The sequence below is a fragment of the Monodelphis domestica genome, chromosome 1, assembly GCF_027887165.1.
Source record: "Monodelphis domestica isolate mMonDom1 chromosome 1, mMonDom1.pri, whole genome shotgun sequence".
Lineage (NCBI taxonomy): Eukaryota > Metazoa > Chordata > Mammalia > Didelphimorphia > Didelphidae > Monodelphis > Monodelphis domestica.
In genome coordinates this window covers 664,490,395-664,516,351 of record NC_077227.1, presented here as the reverse complement: position 1 = coordinate 664,516,351, position 25,957 = coordinate 664,490,395, and the positions used below count along the sequence as shown (strand labels likewise).

At 38.3% G+C, this 25,957-nt stretch overlaps 1 protein-coding gene across 1 annotated transcript in view; it reads right to left on the bottom strand.

The window, feature by feature from the left end:
• LRPPRC (leucine rich pentatricopeptide repeat containing) overlaps positions 1 to 10,173 on the bottom strand; it is a 128,738-nt gene extending 118,565 nt beyond the window's left edge. Inside the window, exon 1 of the mRNA XM_007476882.3 lies at positions 9,431 to 10,173. Coding sequence (XP_007476944.1) covers positions 9,431 to 9,579 — 149 coding nt within the window. The 5' untranslated portion in view covers positions 9,580 to 10,173. The remainder of the gene's footprint in view (positions 1 to 9,430) is intronic.
• Between the last annotated feature and the right edge of the window lie 15,784 nt (positions 10,174 to 25,957).

The window sequence follows — 25,957 nt, the reverse complement described above, 5'->3', positions numbered from 1 at the left end:
TGTGCAAGGTGTGACAGGCCCATAAGAACCAGAGCTGTAGCCTCCGCTATCCCAGACAGCGGTATACAGATTTGTTCAGTTTTTTTTTTATAGTCCGGCCCGCCAACAGTCTATGAGACAGTGAACTGGCCCCCTGTGTAAAAAGTTTGGGGACCTCTGGTCTAGAAATTCCTTTAGCATGTAGATCTATCATGTCACTCCACTATAAAACTTCATTCTTCATTACAAGAAGATCAAATATAAACTTTTCTAGTTGTCAAAATGTCATCTAGTTGACATTTAATGTCCTGCACAACGTGGTCCCAACCTACCTTACCTTTCCAGCCTTGGTACTATCTTCTTTTCATATACTCTACAATCCGAACAAACATTTTTACTCTTTCTCAAATGGCACTCCATCTTCTGCCTTCATACATTGAGCTGTCCCCTATGCCTAGAATGTCCTCCCCTCCCCACTCTTGCCTCTTAAAGAGTTCCTAGTTTCCTCAAATCTCAGCTCACTCTCAGCTACCTTTGACATGAAGCCTTTAATGGTATCCTAGCTAATAATAGTATCTTCCTCCCCAACCGCCCAAAATTCTTCAATATGTGTGTTGCATATACCACTATATATACTATTCTTTCACCAAATAGACTATAAGTTCCTTGAAAGCAGAGACCAGTTCATTTTTGTATCAGCAGCCCTAGAGTCAATCATAATACCTGGTATACAGAAGGTACTTAATGACTTTTTATTACTAAATTTTGGAGGTTGGTATCACTAAAACTTAATGCTACCAAATCTCAAATGTATCCTCAAAATTATATAGGAATGCTTCTACTGTACTCAGTCCTGACTAACTCCCTACCAAGCTGTCCAATCAATGGCTACTCCAAGCAGATTTCTCTTCCCTCAAGGATGCCTTCCAATTGGGGAATGGCCGAACAAATTGTGGTATCTGTAGGTGATGGAAGTGCTCAAAGGAACAATGAACTGGAAGAATTCCATGTGTTAAAATTAATTGGGTTGGCCTGATAATATATTTATATAGGTGGTCGCCAGGGATTTAACTTCTAAATCCCAAAATGAATTACTAAAGTAAATGGAATTTATGTTAGTTTATTTACAATAGAAGGAAGATATTAAGGGGAGGGAAGGAGAGAGAGAGGGAGGGAGAGACAGAGAGAGAAATACAGAGACAGAGAGAGACAGAGAGAGAGAGAGAGAGAGAGAGAGAGAGAGAGAGAGAGAGAGAGAGAGAGAACTCTAGCATCTTCTCTGTATTCTGGTCACTCCTCAAGGGTCTGTATTCTGGTCGCTCCTCAAGGGTCTGTCTTCCAGTCGCTCCTCTGAGTCAGTGCCCGAATATCCAAATGACTGTCCGATCTGAATCCTAATGATCCGAATGTCTGAATCCAAATGAATCACTCTCCTTCTGCCTTTTGGTCCTCTTTTTAAAGATCTTTTTCTCTTGTGTCACCTCCCCTAAATTTTCACATCTACCAATCGTAGATTGGTAGACTTCTTTCTCCAGGACTGCCCATTCTTTAGTTCTCACCTTTTTTGGTTAGATTTTCTCCAGGACTGCCCACCAGTTCATTTAGTTCTCACATTCTCTGGTTAGATTATATCTTTTGGGATTACTTAACAGCTCTTTTGGTAAATTCACCTTTTGTAGTTACTTAACACCTTTTTGAGGTTAAAATTTAAAAATAGATTGTAGCTTACAATTCTAGCTTCACTATAAAGGAAGAGCTAAGTATCTTCATTGTTACAATCAGGAGTTAGCTAAATCCAATTTTCACACATGTGAACTGGAAGGACCTCCAGGAATTGATGCAGTGAAAGGAGCAGAACCAGGCGACATTGTACAGAGATGGATACACTGTGGCACAATCAAATATAATGGACTTCTCTACTAGCAGCAATGCAATGATCTAGGACAATTCTGAGGGACTTATGAGAAAGAACTCCACATTCAGAGGAAGAACTGTGGGAGTGGAAACACAGAAGAAAAACAACTGTTTGATCACATGGGTTGATGGGGATATGGTTGGGGATGTAGACTCTAAACTATCACCCTAATGCAAATATCAATAATATGGAAATAGGTCTTGATCAATGACACATGTAAAACCCAGTGGCACTGCTTTGAGAGGGGTTGGGGGAGGGAAAGGAAAGAACATGAATCATGTAACCATGGAAAAATATTCTAAATTAATTAAGTAAAATTTTCCAAATTAAAAAAAAAGATTCTCTCCCTTGGTCATCAAATGGGAGGAATAGGCAATAGAATAACTAAGTGCTGTTCTCAAATCCAAAAAATGTTAGGAAAACAGAGCTCCTGAAACAGGAGCAGGAAGGTGACCAGGAGGATGAGGGCACTAAAGAAAACCTGGCCATCACTAAAGGCTCTAGGCCAAAGAGAAGACATGAGAAGCATAGAGGAGAGAAAGTTATTTCCAGGGACAAGAAGTTGCAGGGAAGCCTATCTTGATTTCAAGAAAGAAAAGGCTTAAAAATTCCTGAAGATCTTCAAGTACCCAAAGAAGGTCTGGGCCTTGAGAGCTCTTTCAACAATCTGTGACTGACCCATAAATCTGAGGATACATTTTGAAATTAAAATTTGGTCCAAATAATGAACAAACATCTTTTCATTCATTAAGCTAAATAACCAAGATTGTATCAGGTTGTCAACTGTTATATTTCAAAATATAAAACAGACCACAGAAAATAAGTCGCACATTAAAAATAATCCTCCATAATAGCTTTTCATAAGCATTACTAAAGCAACTAGTACTGCCACAAGTTATAGTCAAAAACCTGTACTCATATGCAATGAATCTAGATATTTCTTTACCTTTATTAGCTTCCTTTTAAAAAACATTTCCCCCCAAATACATGTAAAAACAATATTTAGCATTCATTTAAAAAAAGTTTCAAACTCTCTGCCTCCTTCCCTCCCTACCCCTTGGCTCCCTGAGAACATAAACAATCTGATAAATATTTTACATGTGGAATCATGTAAAACATTTTCCCTACTAATCATTTTATGGAAGAGATTTCAAAAGGAAAAAAAAGAAAATGAAATATGATATACTTCAGTCTGCCTTCAGACTCCAGATCAGTTCTTTCTTAGAAGTCAGCCAACATTTTCATCATGAGTTTCTGAGATTGTCTTAGATCACTGCACTGCTGAGATTAACTAAATATCCGTGTGTGGATTCTAAGAAATCCTTCAGTTGTTCATCAAAAAATAATTCTGTCACTATAAAAAATGCTCTGCTCACTCAATTTTGCATCAGTTCATGTAAATCTTTCAAAATTTTCAAAATCATTCTGTCATTTCTGACAGTACAACCATTCAGTCACAATCATATATCACAACTTCCTTCAGCCATTTCCTGATTCACCAATTGATGGAGAACACCTCAAACTCCAAATCTTTGCTACCACAAAAACAGCTGTAATGAATACTTCCATGCAAATGGGTCTCCCCAACTTTAAAAAAAGTCTTTGGGATACAAACCTATTAATAGTATTGATGGATCAAATGATATGAACCATTTTAGAATCTTTTGACTATAGTAACAAATAGCTCTCCAGAATAGTTTGATAAGCTTGCAACTCCACCAACGGTGATATTAGCATCTCAATTTTCCCACATTCCCTCAAACATTTATGATTTTCCTTTTCAGTTATATTGATCAATCTGAGAGGTGCAAGATAGTACCTCAGAGCTGTTTTAATTTACATTTCTCTAATCAAGAGTGATTTAGAGCATTTTTTCATATGACTATAGATAGGTCTGATTTCTTCATTTGAAAATTACCTGTTCATATCCTTTGACCAAATGATCAACTGGATAAGAACTTTTATTTTTTATAAATTTGACATAGTTCTCTATATATTTGAGAAATTACACCTTTATCAGAGATACCTGTTGTAAAAATTTTCCCCAGCTTTCTGCTTTCCTTCTATTTTTAACTGTATAAAAAAGTTTTAATTTAATATAACCAAAATTATTCAATTTACAATTTACAATACTTTCTCTTATTTGGTCCTAAATTATTTCCTTTTAACAGGTAAACTATTCCACACTACCCTCATTTGCTTAAGGCATCAGAGCTCTATTATATTCTAAACAAATAGAAAGAAGTGCCACATAAACAACTTTCTAAAGGGTAAAACCAGACTAAATATGGAAATGCTAACTTCCATTAAAAAAAACCTTACCTTCTCTCTAAGAACTGATATTGTGACAGAGGCCTCTTATCTCCAAGCCTATCTCTATATCCACAGAGCCACATAGCTCTCCTGATTACTTCCCATTTTTAAACAGTTTCTCTCTATCCAAGTCAGTAACAAAATGAATGTTACAATAAGCATTTGTTTATTAAGTGCCTACTATGTGGTTTGCATGGTGTTAAATACTAGGGGATCCAAAGAGAAGCAAAAACCAGTCCCTGCTCTCAAAAACAAAAGAAAAACAATTATGTTCAAACAAGATAGACAAAGGATAAAGTGGAGATAATTAAGAGGGGAATGCATTAGCTATAAGCAAGCAGGATCAGAAGAAGACTACTAGTAGAAGATGAGACTTTAGCAGGCATTTAAAGGAAAGCAGGAATCAGAAGATGAGAATTCCAGGCCTGGGAGTTAAACAGTTAAAAAGTCCAGTCGGGAGATAGGTTATTTATACAGGTAACAGTAAGAAGACCAGTTTCACTGAACCATCAAGTATGTGGAAGGGAATAAGGTTTAAGACTGGAAAGGCAAAAAAAGGCCATATGCGATTCTAGAGCAAATATGGAGTCTACTAGGGTTTATAAAGGAGATGGCATGGTCAGATCCATAAGTTATATCACTTTGGTAGCTGAGTAGAGCACAGATTGGGGTAAGGAAAACCTCAAGACAGGTCTAACCATGTCACTCCTCTACTCAAACTCTAGAGTAACCATGATCAAATATAAAGTCCAGAAAGCTATAGTCTAGGGATGAGGTCATAGGAGTTTGCACTAGGGTAGTGGTGGCACTAGAGGGGAAGTAAATGTCACCAAGGTATCCACAACTGATTTGATATGTGTATATGTTGGGGGGGGGTGAGGGAGTGGGATGGGAGAATGAGGAATTAAAGATGATAATTTCAAGTCTAGATGAATGGAGAAAGTAAGAGGCAAGACTGGGGGGGTTCAGTTTTAGGCATGTTGAGTTTAAGATGCAAGCAGATCCAATCTGAGAAACCCACCAGACTTCTAGAGATAAGAACCTAGAGACAGAAAACTAGTTAAGTACACCTTGAGATTAACTGGCAATACTAACACTGCTGTTCCTCTGGCACTGAGTACTGTTTACTAGTAACTTAGAAAGATGAGCTGAAAAATGACAATTTATAGGGCATAAAACACACTTTTACAACTAGTCACTCTGAATGCTGGCTACAAACCAGCTTCCTGTGCAAAGACTTTTAAATGATCTGACTCCAATAATCACAGTTATTTTAGATTTAAAAACAGTAGAGTTTAATGAGTGACCAAAAAAACCTCAACTGCCTGTCAACCTTCTGGTGCTGACTTTTCTAATAAGCTTCTTTATTTTAGTCTATTATGACTTCAAAATACCAAATGAGTTTTTCTAGCTTGGTAACAGCTTCAACAAAACTACTAGATTCCCTTCCAAAAGCAAGGGAGTGTGTAGTGGATAGAGCCTCGAAACCAAGACCTGAGTTCAAGTACTGCGGATCCTAGACAAGGTCTTTAACCTTTTGTTGTTCTAGACTAGGGATGTCCAACTCTTAGGCCAGTCATTCTCCAGTGCATCCAAAACCAGATTAAAATGTAACTGGGAAACGCAGAAGAAAAGCAACTGCTTGATCACATGGGTCAACGGGGATATGGTTGGGGATGTAGACTCTAAAGGATCACCCTAATGCAAATATCAATAATATGGAAATAGGTCTTGATCAGTGACACATGTAAAACCCAGTGGAATTGTGCATCGGCTGGGGGGGGGAGGGGAGGGAAAGAACATGAATCATATAACCAGGAAAATTTTTCTTAATCAATAAAATTAAATTTTTAAAAAATGTAACTGGGAAATGCTTAACAAAATAAAAATACATTAAGACATAGATATTAATTTGAGGCCAACCAGCATATTGCAGTCAGCACAGACTTAATTTTAAAGTGGAGTGTTATCTGTTTGATTGTATTTTGTTAAATTTGTTCAATATTTCCTAATTACATTTGCATTTGATACCTCTGCTCAAAACAACTAAGACTCTAAATTACAGACAGATCTATCTGTATTGGTAGACAATGGCCAAGTTCTTCATCCTTTTTTTATTGTTTTTTTTTAAATCAAGACGAGATCTCTAGAAGTCATTCAAAATTTAAGTGTAAGAGCTACTTTTAGGCAAAAAAAAAAAAAAGATCAGCTCTATTTCTGGCCTGGACCAGCTAACTCCATCCTATTTCCAGGGTTTACCAAAGTAGAATGGTGACCCAGAGATCCACCTGTCCCTTATAGCTGGGATTAAGGGTAATCGCACCACAAACTCACAGAAAATGTTTCAGTGAAAGGAAGACTAGATTGTGGAGTAAGAGAACCTGACATTGAATCCAGACTTAGCCAGTATGTGCTCACTCAGTTCCTCAATCTATAATGTGAGGGGTTTGCTTCCATAGCCACTTTCTCCATACCTTTCTGCTTGCACTCTATTATCTTCATCTCTCTTCCAGCAAACCTTGGACTTCTTTATCAGTCATCTGGCTCCCATCCCATAAACTGGCCACCCAGGTCAATCCCATGATGCAACTGCATCACTCCAGAGTTCCTCCTCTTTCAACTCTCTTATATGTGGTCTTCTCCAGTTAGAATGTAAGATCCTTGAAGGAATGTGTCATTTTGCTTACTTATGTGTTTATTCCTGGGGATAAGACTGTGTCATTTTTTATTGTTGTTTTTCATTTTTGGTCATGTCTTAACTCTTCATGCCTTTAATTGGGGTTTTCTTGGCAAAGATCCTGGAGTGGTTTGCCATTTCCTTCTCCAACTCGCTTGACTAAGGAAAATGAGGCAAGCAGGGTTAAGTGACTTGCTCATGGTCAGCACCCTATCCACTGTGCCAACTAGCTCCCTTTCCTGCCATATAGTATGCATTTAATAAAAACTCATCTGTCCTACATCCTATCATCTTAGAGATGAAAAAGGTCTATTTTTTTTTAAAAAGCACTTGATAGTGACAAAGAATTGGAAAATGAAAAGAGGGAATGCCCAATAATTGGAGAAAGGCTGAACAAGTTATAGCATATGAATGCAATAGAATACTATTATGCTATAATAAATGAAGAGCAGGATAATTTCAGAAAAACCTGGTTAGACTGATGTGAACTGATGCAAGTAAGCAGAACCAAAATACTATACACAGTAAAGTATCAGCAATGATTGCAAAGATGATCGACTGTGAAAGACTTAGATATTCTGTTCAAGACAATGATCCGAGACAATTCCAAAGGACCCATGATGAAAGGCCATCAATCTCCAGAGAAAGAACTGATAAACTCTGAGTGCAGATTAAAGATACTTCCTTGTTTTATTTTTGTCCTATTTTGTTTTCTTCTGTCTCTTGGCTAATATGGAAATATATTTCGCATGACCTCAAATGTATAATAGAAATCAAATCCTTTGCCTTCTCAAGCAGTAGGAAGGGGCAAAAAAGGGGAGAACTTAGAATTCACAATTTTTAAAAAGGACTGTTAAATTTTTTAGTTGTAATTGGGAAATATTTATTGAAATAAGATAATTTTTAGAAAGTACTTAAGTGATAAGAAATCAGATTAGCTCAAGATCTAATACAAAAGGAAGTGGCACTTTGATTCTGAATTAACTAAACTGCATAGTGGAGATGCTAATCTAATCTCTACCCCTACTCTTCTCTTAATTATAAGTTGAAAAGACTAATTAGCCAACATAACAATTAATATAAATAATTAAGTTGAATAGACAAAATCAGGTATTAAGAATATAAGCACAACTTTGGAAAGTGTGTAATAAATATGTTCAATATAAGGCAAAAGCAGTTGCTTTCAGTAGTTCATAACATAAAGAGACAACAACATAAGATATTATATAGTACCTGCTAGGTGCCTCTGCTAAGAACTTCACAAATATTATCTCATTTGACCCTCATAGTAACCCTGAGAGTAAAGTGCTATCATTATTCCCATTCTACTGACGGGAAAAATTTGAGGCAAAGACTTGTGACTTGCTCAAAGTGCTGGAAGCCAAATTTGATCTGGTCTTCTTGACTTGAATGTCTACTTAACATCCAAGCAGCTATGTACAAACAAAACATATACAGTATAGGTTGGAGGTAATTATCAAAAGAAAGGCACTAAGATTAATGGGGATAGCAAAAGACTCAGTGCACATAATCTAGCTATATTCTCCAGGAATGCCCTCCCTAATTTCTGCCTCACCTCTCTATGCTTCCTTACGTCCCATTTTACAATCTTGGCTTCTTCATTCTGGGTACACATTATTAATACCCTCTGCCTCACAGCATAGTTGAGAGGCTTAAATGTTAAATGCTTCTAAAAGAACTTTGCAAACCACAAAACATTAAAGAAATGCTTTCTATTACTATCGTCATGGACAAATTCGGTGCTGGGCTTGGAATCAGGACTACAGCTGACCCTCCACTGGCCATTTGTGACCCTGGTCCAGTCATGGTTCTCTGCCTTAGGAAGTTATTTCCCCTCAGGTTCCCAGCTCCTTTCCATTCCTCTGGGAGGCCCGGGGTCCTCGCTTTCCTAGGAGGGACCAGATGCCGGACCAGATGCCCGACCAGAGCGTAAAGCCCCCAATTTCAACTTCGTGCCAACGACAATACCCACGTGGGCAAGACTTGAGATTTAAAGAGACCGCGCCCGCCAGGCCCGGCTCCCGGAAGCTTCCCAGCGCCCGCATGCACGTGGTTCAGTACCCACGCCAAGACCCCAGAGGGGAATGGAGAGATCCAGGAGTTTCATCTCCACACCCCTACCAGCCTCGCTTTCGAATTCTCCCACAATCCCCCAGAGTCCCGAGAGCATCGCAAGAGGGTTGGCATCCCGATGCGTGCGGGAACCCTCTCCCGGGGGGAGGGAAGAATTGTCATAACCAGCAGGCCAAGGACCCTGCGGCAGCCCGATCTATTCTCAAGGCAAGGAGAAACGGGTTCTGGGGAGGGGGCGTGGCCAATCTGCACCGCGGGGGAAACCATGCGGTGGTTTGACCTTCTCGATGGCTCAGAGGACCCGGAACAGGCGAAACTGCAGCAGGGTCGCAGGCGTCGCCCAAACGGAGTCCTGGAGGTTAAAGGGATCGGCTCTGGCCTAGGCCAGTTCATCCTCGGCCGGGGAACTTAAAGAAACCCGACAGGGGGAAACGACCTACCCCAACACTCACCTCGCAAGAGACTCGGAGCGCGCTAGAGCGGCGGCAGCTCGCGGGAAGCCTGCCTGGCACGTGAGGTGACGTAAGGGGAATGGGAAGAGTGGGGAGATCCTGGCCCCCTCTCGGAGGAGCCAGCGAGCGGGTCTCAGTAGAGCTGCCATGTCTCTGGCCCCTCGGTAATTCACACACGCAGGTTCGCAGAGGACAGGAGGAGCACGTGATTAAACGGGAGCCGGCGCGGCCGAAACCAACGGTTCACAACCGCGGGGGAGTCAGCGAAGACGAGGAGAGCGGATCAAAAAATAGAGGCAAAGGCTAAGACAAGGAATTCAGAAATACTTCCTTGCATAACTGTGCCAGTCTTTTCCCACTGTATGAACGGGCTATGTCTCGCAACTCATTTTGGTCTGAGCTATGATCCATTCTTCTGCTCTCCCTCATGGACAAGTAGATGGTACGGTCAGAAGGGGTTTGCTCGGTCGAGGTGGCTTGCCCGGGCCAAATAGCCTCCAAACCCTAGGAAAGCCAGTAGTCCTACCATGAGGGACCCCGAAGTGTGCGATCATCTCTCCATCACCGCACCCTCACAAAATATCTGCCCATCTAGAGAAATTAGGGGAGCGTTTTGTAAATCTTGAGACCGCCGTGTTAGGTTGCTGCCATTTGTCTGAGGTTCCCATGGCAGCAAATTTCCCAAGTCTTTCCAGAAGATGAAGAGAAGCAGGACTGTGACTCAAGCAGGAGCAAATGACCTTGTGCAAGTCTCTAGACCTCCCTCCCAGAGCTAAGCTCAGGCCTCTCAACCAGGAGAATGGAAGTAGTGGTAGTAGATTTAGAGTTTAGAAGTCATCTATCGGGAAGGACCTAATTTACAAGCAGGTAAACTGAGGCTGAGAGAGGTTAAGGAATTCTCCTAAGCCCATCCAAAAAGCTCCAGGTTTGTTTGTTTTTTTTCCCCAAATTCTGCCCTTTTATCACCATCCAGTCAAGTCCTTATAATTACCTGCTGTGCTGGCTAGGACCTACCAACCCTCAAGTATTCAAGAATATATGCACGCCTGCCTCCCAGGGCAATTGCCAGGATGGAATAACATTTATGAAAGGGCCTTATATATACTTTAGAAGGCTTCATATGTATTCCTATTTTTTACCTTCTTAGTGATGAGGAAGGAAGTGACAAGGAAGAGAATTTTAAATCAAAATTTAATGTTAAAAATAAATAAATGAAAAATGCTTTTGTGGTCTGTATCAGGACATTTTTTTGGATCTCACTGGGTCTGCCAGGAAAAGTCTTCTAAGTTAAATTCAGTAAACATTTATTTATTTTAAACCCTAGAATTAAGAGGATTAGGAAGAAGCTTCCTATAGAAGATGGTGTTTTAACTGGGAATTGAAAGAAGCTAGGGAAGCCAGTAGAGAGAGTATTCTAGGCATGAGGACAGCCAGAGAGAATGCTTTTAGCTTAGAGTTGGCATGTCTTATTTGTTGAATAGCCAGGAGGCCATTGTCATATCAAGTAGTAAGGAGTAAGAAGATTAGAAAGGTGGAGGGTTAGAATTAAGGGCATGAATGCAGTCCAGCCAGAACTCCATGGAAATTTGTTAAAAGAAGTAGATGAGGAAAAACTTTCAGTAAAGGAGAAACATGTAGGAAGGGAAGCCAAGGTGACTATAGCAGTCTATATGTTTATGTCAAACACAGTTGAGTAGGGATGCTATATTCCTGTTATTTGCCTACCTATGCTTCCCAAATCTGTTTTTATTGAAATAATAGTAGTTCTTTGCACTTTAACCAGCTGGGTAAGAAGAGCTTGTGCTAAGGAACCATCTGAAGGATAGTTATACTAAGTGAAAGAGCAGCCTTGATCTCAAAGGTACCATCTCAAGATGAGTGCCAGTTGAGCCCACTGGCAAAGAAGGGACTTACTGATTGGGGATCCCAGAGGCTCAAACTGCCACAATGTACCCATTCACTTGATTCCCAATACAAAAGAATATCATTGTTGCACTAAATTAAATTAATGAGACATAACCTAAGATCAAGAAATAAGAAATATATCAAGTGCCTATTATTGTTAAGAATTGGCTGGCTAAATTAATTAATTAAATTAAAATTTTCAAATCACACACCCCCAAAAAAGAATAGGCTGGCTAAGTTAGATGTTTCCATATAAAACTCCAAACTTAAAAAACTGAACTCGCTTTTAATCCTATAAATAGACAATTGGAAGATTAGCATAGTTTGGTAGTAAAGGAATGAAGGAAAAATACCCTGATGTTTATCATGGAATTTTATTTATAATTTGTACTCTAATATGCCAATGGATCTTCTATCACATTGAAGTAGGCAATTACCCAGCAAAGAAGGTCTTGAGATCAGAGGGGCCACCCATGTCTGTCCTTCCAGTGTAACTCTAAGAAAAATAATAAATTATTCTAAATAAAATGATGATAAATATGCACATGGTGAATAGATTTTTAAGGAAAGACAAAGTGATAAACTCGACATTTTAATTTTTAATGAAAAGGAGAAAGAGCAATCTAGGGCAAAGGATTCGCCTAGATATTCCTCTTTTGGATACATGTACCAAGGAGTTCAAAGAAAAACCCTATATAGAACAGAATTGTATTGTTCAGTCATGTCTGATTCTTCCTGACCCCATGGATAGTATCGTTTTCTTGGCAAAAGTACTGGAGTGGTTTGCCATTTCCTTCTCCAATGAATTCGGTCAGAGAAGTTAAATTATTTGTTCAGGGTCACACAGTAAGTGTCTGAGGTCAGGTTTAAGCTTCTGGCTCCAGGCCTAGTGCTCTATCCATTGAACCACCTAGCTGCCTCCAAGGAAAATTCATAGCAGTACTTACTGTGGTAGAAAAGAACTGGAGGGGCACGTAGAGGGTTCAATGGATAGAGTTCCAGTTCTGGAGATCAGAAGTTCTGACCACAGATACTTCCTAGTGGTGTGGCCCTACCTAGGCAAGTCACTTAACCCCCATTGCCTAGCCCTTTTTCTGCCTTCGAACCAATTGTATCAATTCTAAGATAGAAGGTAAGGGTTTAAAAAAAAAAGAACTGGAAGCAAAATCAATGTCCATTGGTTGGGGAATGGCTAAGAAATTACATGAATGTAATGAAATATTATTATACCATAAGAAATTATGAATATGAAGAATTTAGAGAAGCATGGTAAAAGAGAAACTAATAAATACCAAATGAAGTAGGACAAAGAAAACAATATACAATATTTAAGAATAATGACTATAACAGTGGAAATAGAGCCCCCCAAAATTAAACTAATTGCTATCACTATAAGGATCAAGAAGCTTGGCCCAGGGTACAACTTGAGAAAATGCATTTCCCTCCCTTTTGCAGAGATGAGGAATATTTCATGTACAATTAAACTATTGTGTGTTGGTTGGTTTTGCTCACAACCCAGCAACCCCCCCCCCCAAGGGATATAGTAGAAAGTGAAAGTGATATACAAGCTAAATTATATGAATAAAAATTTAACCTAAAAATAATAGTGTCAGTCGTTTCATTTTCAAAAAATGGAAGAATATGCATAAGAGGTCATATATCTGGGGTAGGTGTTGTTTTATTAGGAGAAATTCAGTGAGTTTTCAGGGCTGCCTTCTTCTCTAAATGAATCTAAATTAATTCCTGATTACCTTCTTTTTCCTCCTTTATCTTAAAATTCTTGATTCAGGCATTCAGGAGAGGGGGGAAAGTAGAACTCTAACAGTAACAGAATTTAGTGTCCCCTCCCTCTCTATTAACAAATAGAAGCACTGTGGCCAAGTGACAATTTTTAGCCTTTTTTGTGCCCTAGACCCTTTGGCAATCTGGTCAAGCCTATGGATCCCTTTTCAGAATAACATTTTTAAATGAGTAAACAAGTAGGTTTACAAAAGACGCCAATAATATGGAAGGTTTATGGAAGGACATGAGTTAAGAATTACACAGAGGGGGCAGCTGGTAGCTCAGTGGATTGAGAGCCAGGCCTAGAGATGGGAGGTCCTAGGTTCAAATCTGGCATCAGACACTTCCCAGCTGTGTGACCCTGGGCAAGTCACTTGACCCCCATTGCCTAGCCCTTACCACTCTTCTGCCTTGGAGCCAATACACAGTATTGACTCCAAGAGGGAAGGTAAGGGTTTAAAAAAAAAAAGACACAGTATAAGAAGGCATGGCTGGATTGCTAACAGTCTACCCCAGGAGAGAGTGCTCACATTCACAAGGTCATGATTCACTGAAGTATTATTAATTCATACCATGATATCGCCTATATCATGGACTGACCGCTGCCTAAGAATAAAACTTTTTTTTTCTTTTCACTTTTTGTTTATTTTGTTTAAGTATTTTTCCATGGTTACATGATTCTTGTTCTCCCCCTTCCCTTTGACCTCCTCCCTTCCAGAACTGGCAAGTAAGAATAAGACATTTTGTTACATTATCATTTATTTCATATGTATCATTAAAATTGTCACTTGATGAAAATTCTGCAGTTAAGAAAATATACATAAACTTGTCATTTCAAAAGTTGGACCAATATACTCAGGCTACAATATCACACCTTGCCAGTTGGTGCTGCCATTTAACACTTGATAAACTTCAGTTTGGAAATCTCTGCAGGTAATATGAAATTAATTTCCTTTTTTTTACTTTTTAAATTTTTATTTAAAATTTACTTTTTACTTTTAATTAATACTTTATGTTTTAAATTCTATTGAATAATTTTTACTTAGAATCAAAATCCTATAAAAATCCATTACTTGAGCACACCTCTACACTTCTGGGATAGATAATTGGAATTCCCTTCAGGCTCAGCATTCATAGTTTCTATGAGGTTAAAAATCCCCTCTGTGGCTCTCCTTTGATTCCCCCTCCAAGTTCTCCACATCTTTCTTAAACTGTTGGAGGCAATAAGTGGATACCAGACTCAAAGCTTTGACCAATGATCAAAATAATTAGTTACCCACTAATGTCATTGTTTATGGCACTTAACTTCTGCTTGCTATTTGGATTTGCTCACAGTAGGGTTTTGTGGAATTACTTTTTATGGGTATCTCTGCACTGGATGCTAATAATTGATAGAGAAACTGAAGATCTAGAATAGTGAAGCCTGGAGCCAGGAATTATACTTCCTTGAAACTTTAGAGTCAAAATCAGAGTTCATCTTAGTAATAAATGATTCTCCTTTCTTCAATTTGATTTCCCATTCTGGGAAATCTGAGATTAGAGCTGAGTCCACAACTGTTTTTTGTTGTTGTTGTTTTGCTTTTCCATGTTGTCCAACTTTTCTACCTTAACTGCAGGAACAAGGGGAAGAGTTGCCTTAGGTGTCAATATTCTGCTTCCTTTCTGTTTTGTACCAAAGCTTTAATAGATCTTAAATACTATTGTTTAAATAGATCTTAAATTCTTTAAGTAATTTGAATGTCTGTGAGATTATGCAGGAAGCCTGTTTGATGAACTAGACATTTTTCATGTCTGGTTTAATTCATTTGTATAATTGCAAGTTACCCAGAAATATACTATTTAGACTTAATTAAATTCATTCTTTTTTCTTTTTAAAAATTTGCACATATGTCCCCATGATTCTCATGGCAAAGAGAGGGCCAATTTATTTTAATATGCTCATTATTGTGACATCCTGCAGTAATGTAAACAAATTACTTTTGTTCATAAGCTTGCAAACTTGTATGACAATAGTATGGCCTTTTAACAAAAGAAAATAACCAATGCCAGAATTGAGAGCTTGATTTTGGTATTTTCTCAGGGTTTCAGTGTGTGAACACTGGAAATTTAACTGTTTCCCAAAGGGCAATTATCTAGATATATCAGTTGAGTAGCAGTTATATATATTTGACATTTCAGTATGTAGCACAAGCAGCCTCTAACATAGTTCTATTCTTTGTGATGGCCAAAAATAAATTGTAATTAATCACTGTCACTATATTTAATTTCAAGAATGTGTGATGTGTTTCTTATACTGCATTCAAAATTACAGGCCATTATTAACTTCCCTGTTGGTATGCATATGATTTAAAATATTTTAAAAAGTAATTTTAAAAGATATTTAACATGCAGCATAATGCAACAGAATGTTGTCCTTTGACTTGGGAGTCCTTGGTCTCAGCCTTACTACTAACTCCTTTGCAATATTTGACCTCACTTCACTTCTCTGGAAACTAAAAGCTCACCTCAATTTTCCTCAACTTAAAAATAAGATGTCATAGCAATCAGATATTTCTTCTCTCTCTGAAACACTGATTAATCCTTATTGAATGAATTAAGTAAAATATATTTGTTTTTATTCTGATTGTCTCTGCCCTGCAGACTGTCATTGAAAATATAATATTTTAATTATTGTACATTAATTTTAGTTTTTACAAGACAATGACTTGAAGATTTTTCCACAAAACATTTTATATTAATTTATAAATGTCAGAATTCTTTCTTTTAAAAATAAATGAATTTAACTTAAATATCCAAGAGTAAGTTTGTATTGTTAGCATTCTAATGCCTCAGTACCATCTTTATATTGTACTGCCTCTTCTTGTTGTATTGCTTTAGTGATGTCTGAAATTCTTTGTGAACCCATTTAGGGTTTTCTTGGAGAAGATACTGGAGTGGACTGCCATTTCCTTCTCCAGATAATTTTACAGGTAAGGAACTAAGACAAATAAAGTAAAATGACTTGCCCAGAGTTTTTGTTAGTAAGTATCTTGAGGCCAGAATTTGAATTTGGAAAGGTGAGCCATACTGCCTTTATACAACTCTTTAGTGACTTAGGCATGAATTATGTTAAATATTATGGGACTCTACCTGATATTTGGATCTGATTTCAGAAGTAGGGACTGCTAATGAACCACTGATCCATGCAAAGGAGCACAGGATTAAGGAGACCAATAATCCCTGTGGGATTGGTGAGGATCTATGCCAAGTGAGAAGATCTGTCTCAGAATTCGGGGAAGCAACTATTTGGCAAGTTCTGAGGTTGGACTTTCCCGTTTTCAGCCTTTATATGAAGTTAAAAATGTATCTCTGGTTGGCTTTAACTTTAGCTTGCTATCCCTATGATTAAAGTAGAAATCACCAAAGATCCCAGCTTTTGGGACAAAAATCCACTATTCGATAAAAACTGCTGGGAAAATTGGAAGACAGTGTGGGAGAGATTAGGAATAGATCAACACCTCACACCCTATACCAAGATAAATTCAAAATGGGTGAATGACTTAAACATAAAGGAGGAAACCATAACTAAATTGGGTAAACACAGAATAGTATACATGTCAGACCTTTGGGAGGGGAAAGACTTTAAAACCAAGCAAGACAGGGGGCAGCTGGGTGGCTCAGCGGATTGAGAGCCAGGCCTAGAGATGGGAAGTCCTAGGTTCAAATCTGGCCTCAGACACTTCCCAGCTGTGTGACCCTGGGCAATTCACTTGACCCCCATTGCCTAGCCCTTACCACTCTTCTGCCTTGGAGCCAATACACAGTATTGACTCCAAGAGGGAAGGTAAGGGTTTAAAAAAAAAAACCAAGCAAGACATAGAAAGAATCACAAAAAGTAAAATAAATAATTTTGACTACATCAAATTAAAAAGCTTTTGTACAAACAAAACCAATGTAACTAAAATCAGAAGGGAAACAACAAACTGGGAAAAAAATCTTCATAGAAACCTCTGACAAAGGTTTAATTACCCAAATTTATAAAGAGCTAAATCAACTGTACAAAAAACTAAGCCATTCTCCAATTGATAAATGGGCAAGGGACATGGATAGGCAGTTCTCAGATAAAGAAATCAAAACTATTAATAAGCACATGAAGAAGTGTTCTAAATCTCTTATAATCAGAGAGATGCAAATCAAAACAACTCTGAGGTATCACCTCACTCCTAGAAGATTGGCTAACAGGGCAGCAAAGGAAAGTAATGAATGCTGGAGGGGATGTGGCAAAGTAGGGACATTAATTCATTTCTGGTGGAGTTGTGAACTGATCCAACCATTCTGGAGGGCAATTTGGAACTATGCCCAAAGGGTGATAAGACGGTCTGCCCTTTGATCCAGCCATAGCACTGCTGGGTCTGTACCCCAAAGAGATAATAAGGAAAAAGACTTGTACAAAAATATTCATAGCTGCACTCTTTGTGGTGGCCAAAAATTAGAAAATGAGGGGATGCCCTTCAATTGGGAAATGGCTGAACAAATTGTGGTATATGTTGGTGATGGAATACTATTGTGCTAAAAGGAATAATAAAGTGGAGGAATTCCATGGAGACTGGAACAACCTCCAGGAAGTGATGCAGAGCGAGAGGAGCAGAACCAGGAGAACATTGTACACAGAGACTAATACACTGTGGTATAATCGAACGTAATGGACTTCTCCATTAGTAGCAGTGTAATGTCCCTAAACAATCTGCAAGGATCTAGGAGAAAAAACACTATTCATAAGCAGAGGATAAACTGTGGGAGTAGAAACACCGAGGAAAAGCAACTGCCTGACTATAGCGATTGAGGGGACATGTCAGAGGAGAGACTCTAAACGAACACTCTAATGCAAATATTAACAACATGGCAATGGGTTCGAATCAAGAACACATGTGATACCCAGTGGAATCACACGTCGGTTATGGGGGGTGGGGGGAGGAAAAGAAAATGATCTTTGTCTTTAACAAATAATGCTTGGAAATGATCAAATAAAATATTATAAAATTAAAAAAAATAGAGTAGAAATCAAACTGAAGAATCATATTTCCATTTTCCTCAGACTTTTGTCCCTTCTTTCTTCATTAGTATAGCAATTTTCTGTAGTCCTTGCTGATGGTGAGTAACTGCAATATTGCTGCACCTGTCCTGCATGCTTGTAGGATAAATGCTACCTCAATTGGACCTTGATGGTGAATCAATAATTTGTTATTATTTTAACTTATGCTTATATTTATGAACATATATGATTTTAATATATTTTTAATTTAATTTTTTCTCTCCTTTTGTTTTTGGGAGAATTGATTCATATACCTTATAGCTTAGCCATGTATCCTATGTCAATTCTATTGTTGGTATATACCTTCCTGGGGGTGGGAGTGGGGGTGGGGGTGTAATTATCCTATAAGTCCAAAGTCTAAGATCTTTTAAAGGAATTTTAGGAAAAGATAATCACCAACATCCAGGACAAGGAAAGCATATCTTCTGGAGAATATTCTGTAAGGATGCTTGCAGAAATCAAATACTGTGTCAGGAGATTTGGAGGGAACTTTGGATATAATGAACTGAACTGAGGGGGGACCTGAGCCCACCATTTATCCTGATTCTAAACACTTATGCCAAAGGGGAATGCCCCTATAGTAGCTTTTTGTCAATGTGCCTAACAATTGTTTTCATTTTTCTCCTCTTTCATTCCTAACAATGTCATAACTCCCTCCATGAAATATACAATATCTTTTCTTAATGTATAAAGTCCATATATGGAATGATTCACTGGGGAGACTGACATGTTCATCTCCTGGGAAACTAAGAGTATGGACACTTAACATGATGATCTCCCAGAAGAAGGGGGGTGGGGTGGGTAATTGTGTGATATAATTATTTAGGGTGCTGGGATCCTGCACATCCTGGTGGTAGGATATAGGAATCACAAAGTCATGTGGTCTGTCGGACCAGACTCCTGGGTCCCCCATGAGAGTGGGCAGCTCTAGTGACAGTGTAAAAGAGCCAACGTAACATGTCCACAGAAGTAGAGCATATTGAGTTTTAAAACTAGGGTAGGAAGCTGAATAACCCTCTTGATTTTTGTAGCTATCTTGAAGTGTGTATTGTGGGGTGCTTTCTCTCTCTCTCTCTCTCTCTCTCTCTCTCTCTCTCTCTGTCTGTCTCTGTCTGTCTCTCTCTGTCTCTCTCTGTCTCTCTCTCTCTCTGTCTCTCTCTCTTTGTCTGTCTGTCTCTCTCTCTCTGTCTCTGTCTCTCTCTGTCTCTCTGTCTCTGTCTCTGTCTCTCTCTGTCTCTCTCTGTCTCTCTGTCTCTCTCTGTCTCTCTCTCTCTCTCTCTGTCTGTCTCTGTCTGTCTCTCTCTGTCTCTCTCTCTTTGTCTGTCTATCTCTCTCTCTCTGTCTCTGGCTCTCTCTGTCTCTCTGTCTCTGTCTCTGTCTCTCTCTGTCTCTCTGTCTCTCTCTGTCTCTCTGTCTCTCTCTTGCTCTCCCACCCCCCCCAACTCTATCAATCTCTTTACTAATAAATGCTTATAAATCTGGTAATAGCCTCCAGATCAATTTTTATTTATAACAGTTATATACTCTAAGTTATGGTGGAGGGAGTTCCCCATGTAGACAAAACCATTTATTCCATTGTAATATAATTTTAAACAATTCAATGCCATAATCCTTCTACAATTTCAGTTTATTTTTTTGAGGAAAATTTTAGTATGTCCTACATAAACTTTGGAAAGGTACATTTAAGAAGTATGTTATAATAGATCCTAAAGATATATTTTGAATATAGGTAAGAGCTTCAGTATTTTGAGGTATAATTCTTTAAGGGCATGATTTCTCTAAATGTTCTTTGGTAGTAATTATTATGTTATTATTTACACTTTAAATTCTTGTATATGTGATTTTCTTCTATTTGTTTTGCTATTATAACCATTATATGTATCCTTAGAATTTTAAAAGGACCTTAGAAATCATCTGGTCCAACTACTGGACTTGATTATGATATCTGTCATAGGCACCTCCAACATCCATGATTAACTGGCTTTGTGGGTTCTTCAGTCTTGGAACTGATGCTCAGTATTGATTATAAGACAGAAGACAAGAATTTAAAAGAAAAAATAAAGAAAAAGAAATACATATTTTCCTTGATTGCACATGTATGACCTCTATCAGATTGCTTATCATTACAGAGAGGGAGGAAGGTAGAGAATTTGGAGCTCAAAAATAATTTTTAAATGCATCTTTAAAATTATGTTAATATTTAATGGGAAAAAATAAAATATAATTTTAAAAGAATGTAATATACCATATATCCTAACGTCAGCATTGTCAGAATAGTGAAATAGTAAAAAAAAAAATAGTAATAAATTTTAAGGGGTAAAATTTAGGGGTTATTAACTGAATATATTATACTAGTGGTCACCAGGGATTAATTCAATACCAATAAAACACTTAAGTCAGTTTGGGAATGTTATGGTGGTTTAATTATAAAAGAGGGAATAAATTAAGAAGAAGAGAGAGAGAAAAGAGAATTTAAACTGTTCCAGGCCAGGCTGAGCCAGGCAGGAGTTCAGAGCCTAGGCCAAGGGGCCTTTTCAATCTAGCTTGGCTACCAACCAAGAGGCCACCTCTGAGGTGAGGGGTCTCCTAGGAGAATAGCATTTTAGTAGGTAAAGGAAAAAGGAATCCGCCTAAAGCACTTACCAAGCACGCTAAGAACTTCTCCCAGTCTCCTCACTGGTAAGCCTCAAACTGCCAAACTGCCCAGATGCAAACCATGCTGTCATGAGTCACATGAGCCAGAGAGAGAGAGAAAGCCAGAGAGAGGAAATGAGCCAAATATATAGACCATTCTTTACATCACTTCCTGTGTCTCACATGTACCAACAGTAGCTTAAGCTTGATTTAGGACAGACGGGGGGTCTGTAAGTTGTTTCTTATTTGTCACTTACTAACACATGTCTGTCATAGACCGTTCTCCTCAACACTTAATCCTTAAGTAGTGGTGTATACATTCCTGGTTGCTAGAATTTTAAAGACTAATTAGGGTGGAGAAAATCTAAAATTCACATAAATATTGTAAAAACAAATAGTAAAATTTTATCAGTGAGATTAAAGAGACTTTAAGCTAAACCTCCAAAGTTGCAACTAAGAAAAAAAAGTCAAAATCTGCCCATTTCAGTCCTATTTCCACCTTCCTACCTCTGATAACAACCATTTATTTCTGAGGCCTCCAATAATATTGACTGTGTGCAAAGGCCCTTTGCCTAAAAAATCAGTTATGAGTTTAAAAAAGATTGTCCAATAGTTCAATCACATATAATGGTCTAATCAGCAATTCCAAACTTTTAGGCTAATCTTGAAGTGAAACTTTGTTAGAAAGTTTCTCAGAGACTTTTTTTCTATGTGAACAAAAGAAAATCAATCTCAAATTTTATCACTGTGCATGACAGTCTAGCTGCTGTCACATGGACACTGTGGCATATAACACATTGGCAGCTGATGTACCCCAGAGAATCTATAATTCCAGTGGAATGTGAAGCTCTAGGTCAGTGATGGGGAACCTTTTGAGCTTGGAGTATCAAAATTCGCCAAAAAACCAAGCATAACTCGGGTGATGTGTTCACTTTGAGAAAGAAACCATAATTCCACGATATCTATAGTTTAAACAACAAAAATATGTAACTATAATATATAATTGTATTTAATAAACCCCAAACTAATTATTTAACTTACCTGCTTAGTGACTTCTTTGTTCATCTGTCAGTCAGTTTCTTTTGTTGGTCTTGATATTATTTAACTTGTGTGTGGTGCTTTGAACTAAGATAAGTGAGGGGGAGGGATAATTCTTTAACCAACCTGCCTATTAGTGACTTTTTTGTTGCTGAATTTCATTGGCTAAATCTTCAATTGAAGGTTGATATTTCATACCATTCATTCATAACAGTGGAATGATACAAAATTTTTGCCCTGTTAGAGGATTCTGTGGAAGTGCTTCTCCCTTCTTTGCAGGGGCTAAATAAGGACTCTCTGCACCCCAACAATTTGGTGATATTGAATTACCAAGTCAACTAAGAGAGTTTCTTTCTTTTTAAAATTAATTAATTAGTTTTTTACATTTAAATACTCACTTAACTCACTCCTTCCCTTTCCCACCCACTAAAGAAAACATCATTTACAAAAGATACATGTATATATAAAACGATGTCATTTCTTTTTATCAGTTCTTTCTCCAGAGGTGATCATAAAAAATCATTCTTCAAACAATATTTCTGTGTGTGTGTGTGGACACACACACACACACATATATATAATGTTCTCTTAGTTCTACCCATTTCACACTTCATAATTACATGTAGGACCTTACATATTTTTCCAAAAATAACCTGTTGGTCATTTCTTATGGTGCAGTGGTATTCCATCACAATCAGAAGCCAGAAAAACCACTCTTTAACCAGGAAAGGTATAAGTTCAATATTTGGCCCTTTAGTAGCATTGAAGTCTGGCACTGAAACTTTTACAGGGTCTATAGCAAGGACTCTGAGGACATTATCCCTGGGAGTGACCCTAAGTTAGATGATACAAAGGAAAATAAGGAGTCCCAGACAGGAATAACAGTGAGGGACTGATGCTTTACAATGGACACAAAAGGGACCTTGGTAAAGGACTTTGGCCTAAGGGGAGAAACCATTGGGACAAAAAGATACTAACACCTGATGGGATTAGCCATCCCCACTTAAACTACTTTAAAGTCTATTGTTAGTCTGAGACTAGTGAAGTTGGACTTTCCCTCAGAGAGAAACTCATGTTACAAGGTCAAACCTGGGCTTTCACCTTTAAGCTAAGTAAACTGGGAGTCATTAACTCTTACTAGGTTACAATTTGGGGGTCTTATACATTCCATATTGACATAGCGTTAATTTTTTTTATCTCCAAACTGTTCCTATCTTTTAACCATTCACCAATTGGGAAATGGTTGATAAAGTCCTCTGTATATATGAGACCTCCATCTGAGAAACTGTCTATTAAAATCCCCCCCAATTTTCTGAATTTTGTTTTCCTTTTAATCTTGGCTACATTTATTTTATCTGCATAAATCCTTTTAAATTTAATTTCATCAAAATAATTTATTTTCTATCTCTTCTTTATTCATAAATTCATGTCCTATCCATAAATCTGATAGAAATATGTTGCCTATTCTTCTAATATACTTTTGATATTTCCCTTTATATCTGAATCATGCATCCATTTTGATCTTATCTTGGTGAATAGAATAGATATTGGTCTATACCTAGTTCCTGCCAGTCTTTCTAGTTTTCCCAACATTTTTTAACAAATACTGAATTTTTACCCCAAATTCTTGAATCTTTACTTTTCTCATACAAGAGGTTATAAAAATCTTTTATTACTGTTTGTTGTTTAGCTGTTTGGTTCTATTTATCTACTTTTCTATTTCTTAGCCAGTACCAAATGGTTTTGATAAGTATTGCTTTATAATACAGTTTAAAATCTGTTACAGCTAGCCATCCTTCTTCCATATTTTTTTCACTAATTTCTTTGATACTCAATAAAATAATTATTTTGGTAATTTAATTGGGATGGCATTGAATAAGTAAATTAATTTAGGTGGGACTTCCATTTTAATTATGTTGCCTCCACCCATCAAAAAAAATTAAAAAAATAAGGCAATAAATAACTTCCAATAATATCACCCCTTCATCCCCCAATCCCTTTCTGAGGAGTCATTCAAACCCTCCCAGAAGAAAGGAAATGTGTCATTTGAAGGGGACCTGAGCTACTTATTTGGGGTAGAGTTCTCTGAGAAGACAAGGACCTAGAGCCATGATGACAAACTTATGACACATGTGTCAGCATTGATACACATAGCCATTTTAAATGACACCCAGCCTCATGCAGGCTCAGCATGCCTCAGGGCCCAGGCAGCTCCTGCAGCCATAGCTGAGGCCATGCCCTGGCCTGGGAGGGGGGGGGGGAGGGAGGGCTGCTCTATACACTGGTCTTGGGGGATTGGGGTGGGGCAAGAAGCAGGTAGCACACCCAAGGCAGCTGGGGTGGCATGGGGGGCTTCTGTGGGGATAGGAGGAGTGTGAGTGGGCAGACTGGCTGTCAGCAACCACTGCTCTTTCAGCACCCCTCTCTTCCCCCACAAGCAGGCTGGGGAGGGGAGGGGCATGACTGGGTTGGTGGAAGACTGGGCAGGGCTCTGGCCCAAGTGTGCAATGGAGAAGTGCTTGGAACCCATTACCAGACACTTTTAGCACCCTGAAAAATATAGCAATGGCTTTACTCATAATTTTTCCCTCTATCTACTTTTATGAGACCTTATTCTCAGTGTTAAATAATATCAAAACCAACAAAAGAAACAGATTGACAGATAAAGTTAATAGCACTTGCTTGGGCTTGAAGTGTTCAAAGTACTTCAATTGAAAATTTAGCCAATGAAATTCAGCAACAAAAAGTCACTAATAGGCAGGTTAGTTAGAGAATTTCCCCTCCTCCTCACTTATCTTAGTTCAAGGCTCCACACACAAGTTAAATAATATCAAGAACAACAAAAGAAACCAACTGACAGATGAACAAAGAAGTCACTAAGCAGGTAAGTTAAATAATTAGTTTTGGTTTTATTAAATATAGTTATATATTAAAATTATATATTTTTGTTATTTAAACTATAAATATTGTGAAATTATGGTTTTTTTTTTCCTCAAAATGACACACCATCCGAGTTATGTATGGTTTTTTGGCGAATTTTGACACACTAAGCTCAAAAGATTGCCCATCACTGACCTACAGGCCAAGGGAACTTTATATTGAGGAAGGAGTAAGGAAGGGTCACATTAGAGCAGGCAAAATTATATCCAAAAACAGTCCATTCTTATCCATTGTTAACTGGGAAAAAACACAAAACTATTAAGTAGTTATAAAAGCCACTCTTTAAGTTAAGGGGTTCAGTGCTTTCCTCAAGGTCAGCACACAGAACTGTGCTATACACCCACACAGAGTCCCGAAACTTGAGACCCTGGTTGCTCGGGTCACTGACCCCTGGGAGAACCAACCACGCTAGATTGACAACTGTGAGGAACCAAAGAATTTAGGGGGCCTATATACCATTGAGGTATCCAGGGGCAGGGAAGGATGATTGACATTACCATGGCTACAAGGAAATGGGAGTGTTGAAACTATACTGACAGGATACAATCAAACTTGGGAAAGGAATCATAGCTAGAGGCTAGGGTGTAAGGGAAGGGGCTACTTACAATGGATACTAAAAGGATGGTCCCTGCCCAGTGTAATGGAGGGGGAGGAATGGAGTCCCCCACTACTTAATTCAGGACTAGAGTGTGGCAGAGATGGAATAGAGCTAAAAGGTGGAGAAGGGACAAATTGTTTCTCCCCTCTCTTTCCCTAGTAAACCCACACAGGCCATCTTCAGATTCACAGACTATAATTTCTTGAGAGACTGGGTTGAAGTAAAATCCAGGACTGAACTGCTTCTTCTTCCTTGGGGAGGAAATACAGTTCTACTCCCCCAAGCTTCAGGTCCCTCTCCTTAAATGTTATGAGCAGGCTCTTGATCTATAGAAAGAACTATTTATTCTTGAGGAGCACACAAAAGGTAGGGTAAGTGAGATTGTGGGATAAAGTAATGGGAAAGTGGGAAATAGAAAGTCCCTGAGTATTAACAATTGAACCCTTTCTCCCCCAAATCCTGCAGGGTCAGGCTTTGGCTGCCTAACCCTCTGGGGTCAGTTGTGATAACTGTCCTGACTTCTAACTGTCCTAGTTTTGATATGAATTACTACTTTAGA